The 17,461-nt window shown below is 39.2% G+C and overlaps 1 protein-coding gene across 3 annotated transcripts in view; it reads right to left on the reverse strand.

Moving 5' to 3' along the window:
• The window catches only part of LOC148367201 (transcription initiation factor TFIID subunit 4), a 156,047-nt gene that overhangs the window by 126,423 nt on the left and 12,163 nt on the right, over positions 1-17,461 (reverse strand). For 2 of the 3 annotated variants that reach the window (XM_088334023.1, XM_088334025.1), the window contains exons 3-8: positions 17,287-17,451; positions 12,835-12,990; positions 9,468-9,590; positions 6,576-6,665; positions 4,789-4,983; positions 729-804 (exon numbers count right to left, since the gene is read on the reverse strand). In XM_088334023.1, the coding sequence (XP_088190149.1) occupies positions 729-804; positions 4,789-4,983; positions 6,576-6,665; positions 9,468-9,590; positions 12,835-12,990; positions 17,287-17,451 (805 nt within the window). The remainder of the gene's footprint in view (positions 1-728; positions 805-4,788; positions 4,984-6,575; positions 6,666-9,467; positions 9,591-12,834; positions 12,991-17,286; positions 17,452-17,461) is intronic. The other variant, XM_088334024.1, reaches the window with a different exon arrangement.

The raw sequence follows: 17,461 nt of genomic DNA on the forward strand, positions 1-17,461 counted from the left end.
ACTTGAACTGGTTCTCGACACAATTTCAGATTCCATGTTACCTCCAAGTAACTCCCCCTCTTTCGTCCTCCTCCTCAGCGAAGCACAAGGACTGCCAGAGTGAATTCAAACTTGATCTTAACAGGCATGTTCATCGCCGAAGGGCACAGAAAAGTATTTTTAGAACGAACCCCGCATTCCAATTTGCGGGCATAAAACGAGCCTACGGATTATTTTGCTTGGGGCAATCTTTTACGTGGTAGATCAAATTTGAATGCATCCCTGATTACACACAAGCACACACGGACGCAAACACACAAATCGGGAAAGTAGGTAAACATGGGGGCTTGATACACACAGCACCTGAAAGAACCTAGCTATCTCTTTGGAGAGTGTTGGGGCAATGTTAGTGGGCTTCTGTGGGAAGATTCTGTGTGTGAATAATTGTGAGTAAGCAGAGGCTTTATAAGCAGACAGACGGAGGAGGGAAGAAAAAAAAAAAAAAACACCTGTTCTCGCGCTATGCTTCCCACCCGTTCGACATCCTGCAAGCCCACCATGAGGATGCTTCACTAATGGCTAAATAGCCCGCTTAGCCTCCTTCATCGAGGTGTGGGGTCAACTTTGAGTCACAGCACGCGGCTAAGCAAGAATGCAAAAAAACCCTAAGCATTTAAAAAACAGCTGAGCTAGACTGCAATAAGGAGACAGGGCTTTGAGAACATTGAAAAGCCAAGCAGACGTTTCACCTTGAGCTCTCATTGACTGCGTGATCATCACGGGCATCCGGACTTGTCCGCCCATCGGACCTGCAGTTTTCATACCCTGGGAGACAAAATTGGGTACAAGTGTTAGATAAAGTTTGCTAAGGGTAGTCCCAAACAAGAGCTATATTTACAGAGAAAAACTTGAAGTTGCAAAATTCTTAATTTGAATCAGTTGGGCTGACACACGATTGGATGGCAGGAGGCTAATTGGTTGTATGGTTGGTTAAAAGCAAATATTCCACAGGTCGCTCAGACGTCTGGTCAGTGGTTGTTAGGTTAGTTGTTCAGTTAGTTTGGTTACAGGTTTGTTGTTTAATTTTCTGTCAGATTGTTTTGGCTGGTAGATTTATTTTTATATTGGTTTTTTTTTTTTGTTTGGTAAATTGGGTGGTTGTTACTGTGAGTTAGGTTATTGGTTGGTTTGTATGGTAGGTTTCAGTGTTGATTGCATTGGTCATATTATGTTGTATCTATTGGCTTGTTTAGTGTTTTGTCAATTGTTTATCAATGCTGTCGATTTTAAATGCATTATAACTTTATGTATGATGATCAGTGGAAAGAAAAATGTAATTTAATCAGTGGTTTTATAGGTTGGTCATTCAGTTCATTGGTGAGGGTTAGGTTTGGTTAGAGTTTTGGTGTCAAACTTGCTGTTATATGGTGGCTTGTACAGTAGGTTTGAGAGCTTCTGGGTTGGTTAGCTGGCTGCAAAATCAGTAAGTTGTTTGTTGTTAAGTTGTTGGTATATTGATTAGTACGATAGTTATATGGTCGATCAGTATGTTGGTTGGCTTTCAGGTTTGTTGATTAATTGCATTGGTTGGTTGTTTAGTTGTTTGTTGTTTTATCTACAGTGTTGATCTGTGTGGAAAATGACAATTTGCGTAGAAGTGATAAACCTAGCATACATCTCCAGATAGGATTTTACCCTGATAACAATAAAAAAAGATGGCAGCTAAAAAACAAACAGAAGAAAAAGAAGGAGGACAAGCAATGGTGGGCTAAGAAACACTTCCTTGCTATGTAGTATCAAGGCTCACGCCTCAGGCTCAGTCATCCATTCCTTAGTATTTTTCTCCTTACTGCAATTTTTTTCACCTTGTTTTCCATTCTCTGACAAATGCTATATTATTGTTCAAAAGGGTAAAATAAAAAAAGCTTAAAAACACGCACACATGGAAGCAAAGGCCATTTTTCCCAGAGGGACACCTTGGGCTTGAAATTCACTTAGGACAGAAAACACCTTCAGTCACCCAGCGAGACATAAGAGGAGAAACAACAACTGGGACCAAGTTTAACAAAAAAAGTCAAGTGAGTAGTTAAAACACATCATTCTCTGCATTGTTTCACATTAGAGCATCTACAGTACGAGTTATCTTATAAATTAGGATCTTAAACACTTTCCTCTTTTTTTAACCTGACGCGCCCCAGCATAAATTATGCAATTAATTTAACACTGCATAATTTAAACAACCTTAAATAGTATACAGTACAAAAGCAAGTTGATTAAAGTGCCACTAAGTATCCAAGAGCACTCCAGTTACTGCCATACTTACTCATTTACGATCAAAGGTTTATCTACTGTCTCACTGAAAAATGTGACAATAATGTTGGACTGCAGCAACTGGTTGATAGGTCAGAAAGGTAGAAGTGAAAATTAGGACAGTTTTGTTTATCCAATCTTGTGTACTGATATAATTCAACAAAGACTTAAATTATAATCATCGTAACGGGATTAAATGACAGATATGGAAAAACATTAAAACATTTTTTATTGGAAAAATAGAAAAAACATTGAAAATAGTTTCAACTGCCCTTACAGGGGTTCTAGACAGGCAGTGGTTTGGTCCATTCTACTTTTTTGAGAGGGAAAGCAAGCGCACATTTTTGGCCTAATTCAACCAACTGCTGCTGTGCCACAGGCAGTAATTTGCTATGTCTTGTGTGATAGCTTATGTTGTCTATTTGTGTTGTATGAGTGTGTGTGCGTGAGATGAGCGAGTGATCGAACGAGAGAAAGAGAAAGAAAGGGAGGGAGAGCAATACCAGAGGCATGTTCCGGACATGGACTGCGGCCGGCACATTGCTTTAAAATTGACCCGGGGCTGACCTAGTTACCTTGCTTCACCCTTCCTGGTTAATGGAGGGAGGAATATCTGGAGAAGATACAGCCCAAGTGTGTGTGTGCGAGAAAGAAAGACAAGGGAGAAGCCTGGTTCCAGCCGGACAAGACCAATCTGACCTCCCTTGCCCTCAGCCCCTTGCACCCCAACTTTTACAATTGCATAATGAGGGCATACACTATCTCACTCCAGACACAGACAGACAGACAGACAGACAGACAGACAGACAGACAGACAGACACACACACACACACACACACACACACACACACACACACACACACACACACACACACACACACACACACACACACACACACAGACACAGATCCATGTGAATGCAATACAGCAGTGGGTTGAATAAAGTTTATAAGTCTGGCTGGCAATTCACTTGGCTCCATATTGCAGGTGCTAAAAGCTTCAACCGCACCTTAGGAATAGTTATTGAAAATTGGATACAATGCCCTTTTACACCAGAGGCGTAATGCCATCTCAAGTGTGCCTGTTAAAATTAAACAGTAGCTCAGGCTGGCTATCCAACCATGTTGACTTATTCCATGCTTTGCAAATACCTTATATGCATTGCTGATAGAAGCCAGGGGGTGGCAATAATGTACGAACATAAAATATAAGCCAACAACTAATAAAGATTATTTTCATTATTTCAAACTTCAATTTATTAAACACTTTAACAATCCTGTAAAATTCCCCTTCAAATCCCGATCCAACATGTACCCAAAGTAAGTTAAATGTTGTTCTTGAACCGTTTAGAGACTATGGACGGTCTTGGTCTCTTTTGAAAGGTAACACTCTAATGTTTTGTCCAAAGCTGAAATAACCACTGCAAGCGCGACTAACATCGAGTAATATAAGTTGGAATTCCATGCCTGCAAAGACATGTAGCATGGGCATCTTAGCCCAAAAACAGCTCGGACAATAGCATGAAGCCTTATCTGGTCCCATGTCTAATTTGATCACAATCTGAAACAGTTAACATCTAAAGGTATGTCAAAGCATTTACGAAAGTGGCCATTCTGATACGACCAGTTTACAGCTCTAAAACCTCTCCAACCATGTATTTTACTTTGGCCAATTTTCACACATTGTGAAAGAGTTGTAAATGTTTGACTTTTCTTTCCAGAAGCCAATCACCGATTAGCCACACTTGCTGAAGACTTTTGAAACTAAAGTAGGTCAACCCCGTTCTCAATACAGGCATTTGTAGGTTATGGAAGGCTAAGGACCGTGAAAAAAGCTTGCAATTGTCCAATAGTGAGCCTAACGGCCATATTGGAAATCAGCTCACGAGTTTTGTTTACTTTTAAAAGGGAAATGTCAAACATTGCATTAATGCTATTTAGGCAGATTTTTTGGGGGGGGTCTGCATTATCATGTGTTTTGGAGTTAATGTTTTACTCGGTTGGATTCACTGGACTCTCCTGATAAAAGACCATGTATGTGAAGCATCGTTTGCTTAGCGGACTATCAGCGCACATTATTGGTGAGCTATGCCTGCTTTAAAGTTTTCGGGTATGTTGATATAGACTAAAACAAACGGACAGTAGATTTTGAAATTATTATCATATCTTGAATTCCAAGAGTTTGACCTTTTCAATGATATGTGGCATGATGTATTTCAGTGAATGTTGACCTTGTGAAGACACTTCTTTGTTTATCAACAGTCGAAAGGCTCGTCCGCAGGCTATTGAAACGATAAGGGGATAACCTTGTGTTTGGGGCAAGATAAAACTAAACATAACCTTTCGAAAACAAACTAAAAAAATAAAACAGTTTAACCAAACATCAGTTTAACTTTCAGTTTCAAGTTTCTGCAAAAAAACACTTTTTTTGTTGTCACTTTCAATACACGTTCACATGTTGCAAGCTTGTACACTCGTGTTATGTGTGATTACACATACTGCAGCAGCTGCATGGCCCATCATCCCGTGGGGCAACGTGCCAGTCCCTGTGGTGGGTCCGACGCTATTGGCCGGACGAACGTGGACGGCCGCCCCGCCCGTGACGGGCACTACTGGTTTGATACCCTGCGGCGGTGGCTGGATCAGGGACTGCTGACTGTTTAACAGAGACAGCCGCAGGGCAGGGAGGCTTTTCTGTAAATTGATGGACAACAGAAAAAACAGAGCTCAGGACAGAAAAAAAAAATCAAAAATATCAAATAAAGAAAAATGTGATATCTGTGATTTGATAACTCCTATAAACACGCAGTTTTATCATGTTGTGTTAAATGATATCACGTGTAACATTCAGCTATATGGCAAAAATTACTCGACTCTCACTTAAATTTGTTTTGCGTTGTTCAAATTATTAAAGGATTTATCAGTCTACCTTATTGTTGTTTTGGTGGATGGATGGATGGATGGATGGATGGATTGGAAGAAAGAGCAGATGGATGGATAAATGGAAAAATAGATCGAACACAGAGCAGATGGATGGATGAATGGAAAAATAGATAGAAGAAAGAGCAGAAGATTGATGGATAGACAGGGGTAAAGGCAGAGGGATGGATGGACAGGGAAAATAGGAGATAGATGGATGGATGCATGGATGGATGGATGGATGGATGGATGTGAGAATAAGTGGATAGGAGAAAGGGCAAATGGATGACTGAAAGGAGAAAGGGCAGATTGATGGATGGATGGATGGATGAATGGATGAGTGAGGGTGTAGATTGAAAAGAGAAGGGACAGATGGATGGATGAATAGAAGAAAGGGGAAAAAATGAATGATAAGAGAAAGGGCAGATGGATGGGTGGATGGATGGGAGAAAGGGAAAAAGGATGAATAATAAGTACTGTATGTGTGGTTATGCTTATGTTATCAGTTGGACCAAAGTGCTTTTATTAGTTTTCAGTGTGTCTTTTTAGGAATGCATTTATAGATGCACACTCACACAAAAACATTTCCAAGCAAAATTTTGGATGCTAGCAACTTAACATTGCATGACAACATGTGTTTGTAGCCGGTTGAGGCGCTCGACTGCTTTGACGTGACGCTCATCATGCTTGGCTGAAAAAACCTTCTGGCGACGTGCAGGCACGGCTGCAGGGCTCGCTGTCACACAGTCAGAAATCAGGCCAGAGGCTGGTTATGTGTAAGTGTGTGTGTCAGGTTTACCCAATCATAGCCCTAGCACTGGGAATTCTACTGCCAGGGGTTAGAGTTGAGGAACCGGGTTGGCAGATGATTAATGGTAGTTCTTTAAGCATTTTCAGTAGTTTTGATTTGTCAAAAACATAAATAGCGCAAAACCACTGCTTCGATATTTATAACCTATAGCCTTAAAAATATTTTAAGCAATCAAGAAAAGTATATTGGTCCAATTCAAGCAGAATCCAAGCAATCGAGGAGTCCACTTTACAGATAAAGTTAAAAAAATAGTTTTTACCCGATTTACTCTCAAGTTTATATGGTCATTGGCAAGTAAACTTGATAATCACTTCCCTATAGGTGGCCCTTTTGTGTGGCTCGATGCATAGTGCATGGAAAGAGGCTATTAAGTATAAAAAAGACCAGAAGATGGTCAGTTGGTCTCAAGCCAGACAGAAGGTGTGAACTCTTATCTCTCTTCCTGGTTGCAACAAATCCTTAATAAAAAAAATAATAATTGGGAGCTGTACAGAATGTAAATAGTTTTATATCCACTGCAACATCAATGCAAAATGAACTTTATTTGGGTCCCCACCTTAAGAAAGGGCACCAGGCAAGGCTGTGGTGATGAATTCAGTTCCGTCTGCAGCCGACTAGTGAATTCCTCTGGCTCAATCTTGGCATCCTACATTTTTTAACACAACACACAACCAAAAACGATTCGTCACAATCGAATGAGAGATAAAAAGTCATGTGAACATCGTCAGTGCTGTCCCCTCCAGGTAGGCACTGCTCATTAGTTATCAAATCCTCCAAAAAGGGCAGAAAATAACAAGGAGGTTTAGGGCACCATCTAGAGCCTGGATGTGCTTAGTGCGCAAAGCTAACTCAGAGCCATACACTGAAGATCAAAATTAGAGAACAACTTGAATTATTTTGAAATAATACAGTCTTAACAGCTCAACAGTTAAAGGACATCATGTTATGTCTATACCATGCTACAACACCTTTTCACAAAATGGATCAAGCATTTCAACAAAAAACTGCATTTTGCCAAAAATGAACGCTTACAGGTGCCTCCCCCTTAATTGTGAGAATCTAGCAGATGGTGTTAATTTCCTTGATTATCTGATTCAAGTTACCCTAGAAGGCTGGTCATTCACAGAAGACAAATGCAAAAGAGGACAGGTCACTGTCAATGGGTAATCGTTTCCACACTGCAGCTGGAATTGCTTGCCAGTTCAGTGCTGAACATGGTAAGGATCTGTCTCACTTTTTAACAATATAGGACTGATGGCCCACACTGCAGTGACCAAACCTCTCGTAAAAAAATCTAAAAAGCTAGACTGAGCTTTAGTGAGGAGCAAGTTGTGTGGACAGAGGAGATCTTGTCCAGAGTTAACTTCAGTGATGAAAGCGAATTCAATTAATTTGGGTCTGATAAAAAGCAATATGTTTGGCGACACGTTGGAGAAACACTAAATCCAAAGTGTGTAAAAAAGTCAGTGAAAGGTGGAGAAGGAAGTGTTATGGTTCGGGGCATGTTTTGGGCAGCAGGAGTTGGGCCTCTTGTACAGCTACATGGCAGAGTGAATGCGTATCACAACATTCTTCAACAGCACATGGTTCGCCCATTAAGCCTGCAATCTTCATGCAGGACAATGATCCATGTAACAAGAATGTAACAAGAATTTCCTTGAAGGTGAGAACCTTGAATTAATGGCATGACTAGAGTCCTGATACCAACCCAACAGAGAACCTCTTCAAAATCCTTGGTGACAAAATTACAGTAAAGAAACCTACTACAATCACCAAACTGTGGAAGAGGCTTGAAGAAAACTAGACCAACAGCACACCAGAGCAGTGAGAGACTGGTGCTATCCTTTGCCGAAGATGTGCTAAAGTCATTCACAGTGGAGGACTGTACACTTCTTACTACAATATGTCACAAAAGTGAGCACACCCTTCACATGTCTGCAGGGATTTCATTATATTGTTTAATAGAACATAATTGAAGAAACATCGCTTTGACACAATTAAAAGAAGTACAAACAACGGGCATGGCTTACTGGAAAGATATCCTCCGGTAGGATGAGACAAATATTAATTTATTTGGCCCAGATAAAATGAAATGAAGGTGTGAAGTATGTTTGAAGGCAACCAAGTGAGGAGTACAAAATGTTTGTCTGAAAGTCAAGCATGGTGTTGAGAATGTCATGGTTTGGGGCTGCATTAATTCAACTGGAATTGGGGAGTTGCATTTAATTAAGGGAAACAGGAACTTAGCATGTACTGTGAAATACTGGAGCAGAGTATGATTCCCTCCCTCCAGAAACTGGGTCCCAGGGCAATGTTCCAGCCCGACAATGACCCTAAATACACCTTTAAGATGACTAAGGCTTTTCTAAATAGGAAAAGTGTAAAGAGGATGGACTGGCCAAGCATGTCTCCTGATCTAAATCCGATAGAACATCTTTGGGGCATCCTCAAGCGGATGGTGGAGAAGCACAAGATCTTGAATATCCCCTGGCTCAGTCATGTTGTCATGGAGGAGTGGAAGAGCATGCCAGTGGCAATTAGTGAGGCTCTGGTGAAATCCATGACCAGAAGGATTAAAGTGGTACTGCAAAATCGTGGTGGCCACAGAAAATCTTCAGAACTTTAAGTTAAGGGTGTACTCACTTTTGTTACCAGGGGTTCAGCTACTAACAGCTATATTTTGAGTTTTTTGAGGGGAAAATTAATTTACACTGCTATGTTAGCATTACCCATTCATTGTGTCAAAGCAATGTTTCTTCGATGTTGTTCAATTAAACAATATGATGACATCTTTGCAGAACAATTGTTACATACTGTAATTGCTGACTGTTGAAACATTCAGTTTTTTTTCATGACAAGTTCATAGTTGTTCTCTAATTTTGATCAGTGCGTTTTCTGAAAAATATTTTTGGATGAAACGCCTTTAGTTATTTTGTGAAAAAAAGTCTCGTAGTACCATGATATGGACACAATAAAATGTCATTTAACCGTGAACAGAGAAGAGGATATCATTTCAAAATAAGTTTTTTTTTAATTTTTCTCTCATTTTGATCTCCAGTTTATAAGTAATAGAAAACGTAATAAATAACAAATATTGTATTCTCATACTAACAGCTCTATGGGTTAAAAAAAACTGTACTGTATTTAAATAGTCAATCATGGGGGTAGGTGGAGATCAGAGTATCATTTGACATAGAAAAATATAAAGTCCTAGTTGATGTCAGACTCAGACCCTAACAATGATGTCAGACGCAGACCCTGACAATGAACTTATGTCCTTATTAGACAGAACCTTACCACTATCTTGTGGCCAATAGGGATATTTTAGAAAAAGCTTAGAAACCCAAACAAAAAAAGAACAGGTGAAAAGAAAAATGAACTATTTGAATTACCCTAGTCAAAACGAAGAGCAAGTATAAGGGAGTGTACTTATCTTATGTTTTCTTACCAGGAGGTCTTGTACCAGAGCTTTGACGGTTTTGGAGGTTTCAGGTGACGGGGAATTGCTCGATGCCAACTTGATGAGTGTGGCCAGGAAGTTTTTACATTTCTTTACATTCTCCTGCATTTCCTGTCACATTAAAAACAACAACTTAGAAAAGAATGCATAAATTACTTGAAATACTATTTTTATGGCAAGTCAATTATGTAAGTGCCCTTTTTGAGGACAACGCATTTGTGGTTTAGTTAACCTGTTTAGCACCACTCCTAATGACAACAACCTAGTAATAACATAATAACACTAGGGTATTTACATGATAACAGTTGTTATTTCATAAATACATGCTCTGGTTGCCTTTTGCACAAATCTGTAACAAAGATGTAGCACCCAAAATCAAAATCGTTGGTGACTCCTTTTATTGACTATCATGCTCTAGTGCGCATGTGTTGAACTCATGGCCCGCTGGAGCTTAAGGATCCTGAGCGTCTGAAAGAAATTGGCCAAAAAGTGTTTTGACTAATACTACATTTCCCACAATGCCTGTCAACTACGATATGCGCGAAGTGATGGCTCGCCCCAATTACACTCTTATATTTCTATATTGATGCCAATGAGTGGAATTGAGAAATAAATGATCCTAAAAATGTCCAAGAACATCTGTTACTTTGTCATACAGTGATTCCGCTCCATTCAACATTGATTTGTTTCCGGATTGTGCTCGTCTCTGGAATTGCTCATAGCTGGAGTGAAAATTCCCTATATGAAATCAAGGGAAACCAATTAATCCGTTTCCATCACCAAAAAACATCAAGTTAAGCCGAAAGAGCAATATAACACATCTTTCTGATCATTGAAGGACATTCACATGGTAATTGAACATAAAAATACAGTAATAGGATAAATAAGATGATAAACAAATGTCTTGTTGTAACATCTGGAAATTCCCGTAACTTGGATTTTCTGTCGTATGTCGGGCAAAATCTTTGCTGGAAAGAGATCTCATATCTCAAATTTCTCGTAGCTCGAGGAGCCCGTTTGTAAGGTATCAATATACAGACGCTCCCATACACACGACCATTCGACTTACGAAAAACGGTACATACGAACATGTTTTCCAAGATATCCAAAAATATCCGGACATTGCTGTAAGTTAGATTTTGTATTGTGTGCATCTTTTTCCGAGTACAGGACAGTACTGTAGTGCTTCTTTCCGCCGCTACCGGCGTGTGGCACTGTAAGAGGTCACCCAGCATCCACCCCAAAGAAGAAATCCGCTTCGTCTTCAGAGTTTGTATGTAAACATTCCATACTGTATCTCCAGCGCGCTAAGAACTTTGACATTTTTATTGTTTAATATCTCGTGCATCCATTCAATATGGTTGGTGTAAAGTGTAGAGAAGAGGCAAGCCGTTTCTTTTGAAATGAAAGAGGAATAAGAAAGCTTGATGCGGTTGAGAAAATGGTAGGAACGCTTTTTTTTCCAGCTACTTTCTACAACAGAGGAGGACCGCTTGACGCGCATCTTCCAAGTAAATTAAACTAAACTTTATTTATCTTTATAGAGCATTTTATGTTCTGAAATGTTTATTTTTTAGTACAAAAACAATACAGGTTACTTATACAAGCTTTAAAAATACTTATACAAACCTTAAACATACAAAATATAGCACTGAAGCAACTGAACAAATTCAACTTACTAACGATTGTCCGGAACCTATTCCGTACGTAATAAGTAAGGCCAGCGTCCGTACTTATTTTAAACCTATAGATATGTGAGGTAACATTTTTTTAATGCAACAGTAATATTTGTGAGTTGAATAATTCACAAATTCAGAGTTACTTCAAATAAAAGAGTATCATGAATTACATACCAATTATATTTAATTACCGGTACATTTATAAGTTACATTGAAGCCCTTTGAAGACAGCCGTTACCCTTATGTGGCCCTGGGTGAAAATACGTTCAATATCACTGCTGTAGATTGTCAAATCTTGCAGTTTGCTCTGCAAAGCATCAGTTTGACTTCTGTATATGCCTGTGTGTTTTGATGTGCTTGTGCATGCTTAAAAATGTCCTTGGGTTGGATTTCCTCGTGTGAATGTACAAACGCAAACGTGCGTGGGCACGTGTGAGACCCTTTGTCTGCGGCCAGCTGCAAAAGGAGTTTGGGGGGGCTTGTGACAGAGCCAGCCTCCTGGCAGCTGTGACAGGATTCGCACCATGGAGAGAGAAACAGTGAGAAATGATGAGAGGGATGGCTGCAAAATTACAAAGGAATTAATTCCTTTAAAATATGTATGAAAATTCAAATCATAGCAAGCTAAACGTACTCCTAACGACTAAAGTAATCTACTAAACCTTGCTGAATTGTGGCTTACTTATCACGGTTTCGTTACTCTGTAGGTTTTCATCGTGCATTGCGTTCTGCATTCTGATTGGCTTTACAGTCGCTCTGCCCCTTTTCTACTTGCGTTTACCTGTGAGTCATTGATGTGGCGGTCAGATTTGTACACATATGAAAAATAGCTTGACAAATATTCATTACGTATGACCAAATGTTTTTCAATTTCAAGTTTCCCTAAAAGCCATCATGTGAACAAAACACTCTGGAACGACAAAAAAAAAACATAGCTGGGGCCAAAATGCCGACAAATATGCTTTCATGATTTATATCTTGAACTGCTAAACTAGCTCTGGAGCCTAATGGCTCTCTGGCGCTTTATCAAAAAGAAATAATGGAAAAATATATGGTTTCTGTAGAAACACAAATAGGACACATTCTAAACATTTTTCAATGTAAAAAGAAAGAAAGTATGTTTCCTTCCATATATTTTAGCAGCTCCAGACATATATTTTGTTGTTTATTTGTTTTTTGCGTCCATCATAGCTCTTTTAACAAGCAAATAAATGCAATATTCCATAGTGTGCACATGATGGCGACAAAGTATTATATGAAGTAAAAACGTGTCCTAGATCAAAAGTTTATTTTTGAAATTATAATTTGACAGTACAGAAGTTATTTGTTAAAAAAATAAGTGTACAAAGTACAGTACTTTCATTTGTTAAACAACTGATACAGCCTGTAATTTGGGTTTGTCCTTTGGTTTCTATAGATAATAAAGTAATTAATAAAGAAATGAATAAAGTTTTCTACTTTGCAGGTTCTGATTATCGTGAACTTCTTTTGGAACGCAACCCCACAAAAAACAAGGGATTACTCTAGTTATATATCAGTAATAAATAGCAATAAATACAAATGTTTTAATTGGAATAAAGCAATTGAAGAAAGTGGATCTGCTTAAGCATTTTCTCTTTCCATTTCAGAGAGTACTGCAAATATATTTATATTTTAGGATTCTGCAGTGCAAGAACCTGGGAGACGACAGGAGCTCCAGAGGCCACGGCAACGGGCGTCGGCGGCGGGGGCGGGGGTTGTGAGGCAGCCTGGGCCGGCGGCGCCTGGGGTGTGGAAACCGCTGGGGTCTGCTGCGGAACCGCCACTGCCACGGCCGGGGCCACGGGGCCCTTCTGCAAGGAGTTGAGAGAGGGGAGATAAATAAGACGTGACGCATAGCTTGCAGCAAGGCCACAGAGAAGAGGAGGCGGCAGCACTCCTGTCACATCTGCGATGGCGACTTCTTGGATATCACTTAATGCAGTAGCCCCAAAACGGGATCCTTAAACTATTTAAAATTAATTATTGAGCTACATTGGTACCTATTCTTAAAAGCTTAATTCATTCCAGGATCGTGTTCGTAGCTCGAATTTCTCGTGTAACCAGCGAATTTTCCTGATATGACATAACTAAAAACTAATTGGACGTTCATCCAAAAATTATAAGACGAACAATAAAGAGCTTTAAAACACAACTTACTGGTCACTAAAGCCTCATTCAAATAGTAACTAAAAAAAATAAAATAAATAAAAATAAGATGATATGAACGAAATAAAATGCTAGTTTTTTATGAGCGCTATAACGAATGTGTGTGTGTGTGTGCGAGTGCTGCCGAGGGCGAGGACGGTTGCAAGGAGAAGTCACGGAGATGGCATACCTGTCAACTTGTGCGTTTTTCCCATTTTTTCTTAGTTTTTTTTTTACACTTAGTTTGTGTCGTATAACAATTTTTTAACGGAAAACTCTGATCCGTAACATCTGTGTCACTGGTAGCTGACGTCAACGTCGTCATAGATTGCTAATATTGTCACTGTATTTTACATCGTCTTTTTTGCAGTGAGTAAATACAGTGGGGAAAAATAGTATTGGGTCAACCACCAATTGTGCAAGTTCTCCTACTGAAAAGATTGTCAATACGGATAAACCTCAACCATGAGACAGAATGTGAGGGAAAACAGAAAATCACATATTTGATTTTTAAAGAATTAAAATTTCAAATTAAAGTGGAAAATAAGTATTTGGTCACCTACAAACAAGCAAGATTTCTGTCTGTCAAAGAGGTCTAACTTCTTCTATCGAGGTCTAACAAAGCTCCCTTCATTACCTGTATAAACAGCACCTGTTTTAACTTATTATAAGTATAAAAGACGAGGTGTCAACCTCATTCAGTCACACTCCAAACTTCACTATGGCCAAGACGAAAAAGCCGTCGAAGGACACCAGAGACAAAATTGTAGACCTGCACCACGCTGGGAAGACTGAATCCATAATAGGTCAAATGTTTGGTGTAAAGAAATCAACTGTGGGAGCAATTATTAGAAAATGGAAGACATGCAAGACGACTGATAATCTCCCTCAATCTGGGGCTTCATGCAAGATATCACCCTGTGGCGTCGAAATGATAACCAGAATCCCAGAACAACACGGTGGGAAATAGTGAATGACCAACAGAGAGCTGGGACCACAGTAACAAAGGCTACTATCAGTAACAAAATACACCGCAAGAGACTCAAACTTTGCACTGCTAGATGGGCCATCCGTATACATTCTAGCAAGCTGCAAATGGGCCTGGATGTGTACTCCCTTCAGCAGAGGACTGGGAAAATGTGTTATGGTCAGATGAAACCTATTTGGTCAAAACACAGGTTCTCGGGTTTGGAAGAGAAAGAATACTGAATTGCATCCAGGGAGCACCATACCCACTGTGAAGCATGGGGGTGGAAATTATCATTCTTTGGGGCTGTTTTGAGTGAAACTCTCCTTCCATCAGCAAGGGCATTAAAGATGAGACGTGGCTGGGTCTTTCAGCATGACAATGATCCCAAACACACAGCCTGGGCAACAAGGGAGTGGCTTCATAAGAAGCATTTCAAGGTCCTGAAGTGGCCTAGCCAGATCTCAACCCCATAGAAATTCTGAGGAGGGAGTTTAAAGTATAAGTGGCCCAATGACAACCCCAAAAGATCACTGCTCTAGAGGAGATCTGCTTGAAAGAATGGGTCGAAATACCGGCAACAGTGTGTGAAAAAACTTGTGAAGCATTACAGATAAACGTTGGCCTCTGGTATTGCCAACAAAGGGTACATAACAAAGTATTGAGAGGAACTTTTGGTATTGACAAAATACTTAGTTTCCATGATGATTTGCAAAAAAATCTTTAGAATAAAACAATATGATTTTCTGGTTATTAATATTCTGTCTCACATGGTTGAGGTTTACCCATGATGACAATTACAGGCCTCTCTAATATTTTCAAGTGGAATAACTTCCTTAATTAGTGGTTGACTAAATACGTATTTGCCCCACTGTAGGTGCCGCATTGCTGTGAAAAGGTTTATTATTACTTAATAGAGACTATTTGCAATCAATAAATAGGGGAGCGATTATCAGCGGTTGAAAGGTATGAGATCGACCACTTATTGTACACTAAAAATTAAAGTTACCTTAACTTTAAACAAACGTACACCTATCAACGTACAGCACAACTTTTTTTGTTTTGCCGTAGTAGCTAGCATGTGCAAACTGGAAAGTTGATGCTATCGCGGGCTGTGAGAGGTTTTAAGCTGCCTATAGTGATACCCTCCATGAAGTGGATATTACTGCGTAAAACGAAAAGGTTTTTCATTTAAAAAACTAGTATATCGAAATTCTCGTGTTTAGAGATGCTCGTATAAGGTGGTACCACAGTATATTGTTTTTAGAAACAGCATCCAGTGATTACAACATATCAAGGTTTAGCATTAACATTAAAGATCTAACATAGACACTTCATTTAAAGAAAAAGATGTCGACTGACAATCACGTTTTAAGGTTTGAAGGGCAGAACACGAACATGTGTCTAATAAAATGGTTTCACTTTGGCGGTATCTGCTGGCAAATTGATGCAAAAACAGGGGTGGAACTGAGGGCAGGTGCTTAATTTAGACAGACCATGCTTCTCAAAGAAATACATGCAGAAATCAAAACACAAGATGCAAAACTAATTGCCGAAAAGAACAGGAAGACCAGAAAGGGTTTTACAAAAACAAAGAGATAAGCATCAAATACCTCGAACAAATCTTTAGAGAATGACCTAACTAAGTTTATCTTTTACTGACGTGATGAAAGCCAAAATATATGGTTCACAGATCTCTTAACCGCCGTGTATGGAGAAAAACAACCAACTGTATCTGTTGGTGGAAGTAAATGCTTATAAAAAAAGCTTCATTTTTACAAAAGAAAACGATGAAAGCATAATGCCATCAAAAAGAACCTCAAAGGGTAAAAGACTTCTCAATGGCCAAGTAAAAAACTAGATCTCTACCCCATAGACCAGGGGTAGGGAATCTATGGCTCGGGAGCCATATATGGCTCTTTTCATGAGTACGTATGGCTCCGAAATAAAATGTAACTATTGCACATCTCTCTGTGGCGCTCCAAAGTCAAGTGATTTCATCCCGATTTTGGTCCATATAAAGCCGAAGCAACTTAATGCCGAAGTTTGATAAGAAACCATTTAAACTGATGAATAAAAACGCTGGCAAACGACTTTGATTGGGTGAGCAGTACAAGTGGGCGGATCCCTGCACACAGCGGAAGGCACTTCCTTCTCTCTCTTGCTCGGTGCAGTCTACACCGAAAGTGAATATGACGATATGCTTATCGTTTGCAGAAATTTGTGACATTTTTACAAAAGAACTTTGCATGCACATTGTTTTGAAACCGTTATTAAGGACAAATTTCATGGAAAAAAATTGCCTCAACACTCTTAACTGAAGGTGGAAGACAAATTGTAAATGGCATATTTACATTGATTTGGGACAGAGGATTTGGCCTTATATCATTTAATTTTCCCTATAATATAAATGACACACAGTGAAATAAAATGTGCTGAAGAATTAGCTTTTGTCTAGAGAGCGTGTTTGGCAGTTTTTTCAATTTTGTCTGAAAATATATGATGTGGCTCTCTCAATTTCTTTTTAAAACATTTTTACTTTTATGGCTCTTTGGGTCAAAAAGGTTCCTGACCCCTGCCATAGACCATTTATATTACCTACTATTATCAATGAATAAAGAGAAAAGCCCAGGGGAATACGCAAGAAAGCATTTATGCACATGTATTCATGATTACTAAAACAATTACTAGATCAAATAAATATACTGCATCAGGAAGCCCTGATATATTTATGTAAAGCACTATTATTATTATTAAGAAACAGGAATAAATTATCTTGATTGAATCAACTTATTTTGTTAAAAAACAAATTTTCTCTACTCACCTCATTGACGCACTTTTCAAACACATTATACAATGTGACCCCTGAATAAATAAACTAACCATTCATGGCTCTGAATAATAAAGCTATTAATAAGACATACTAAAAATAAGTAGGTGGATTAAGGTTTTTTTTTTTTTTTTTTTCGTAGAAATAAAAACAACGTTTTCTCACTGGGCGTATTGTGGGACAGGAGGTAACGAAGGAAGAAGTGGAGGAGGAGGAAGAAGAAGAAGAAGTGGTCTGGAGGGCAGGACTGGAAGGAGCAGGAGTGGGAGAAGGCGCCACCTTGGCTGGGGTAGGAGCGCATGGTCTGGTGGTCTGAGAGCTTGCTGGAGACTGTGAGAAG

This window comes from Urocampus carinirostris, chromosome 4 (genome assembly GCF_059441175.1).
Source record: "Urocampus carinirostris isolate Australia breed hairy pipefish chromosome 4, RoL_Ucar_1.0, whole genome shotgun sequence".
NCBI classification, from domain to species: domain Eukaryota; kingdom Metazoa; phylum Chordata; class Actinopteri; order Syngnathiformes; family Syngnathidae; genus Urocampus; species Urocampus carinirostris.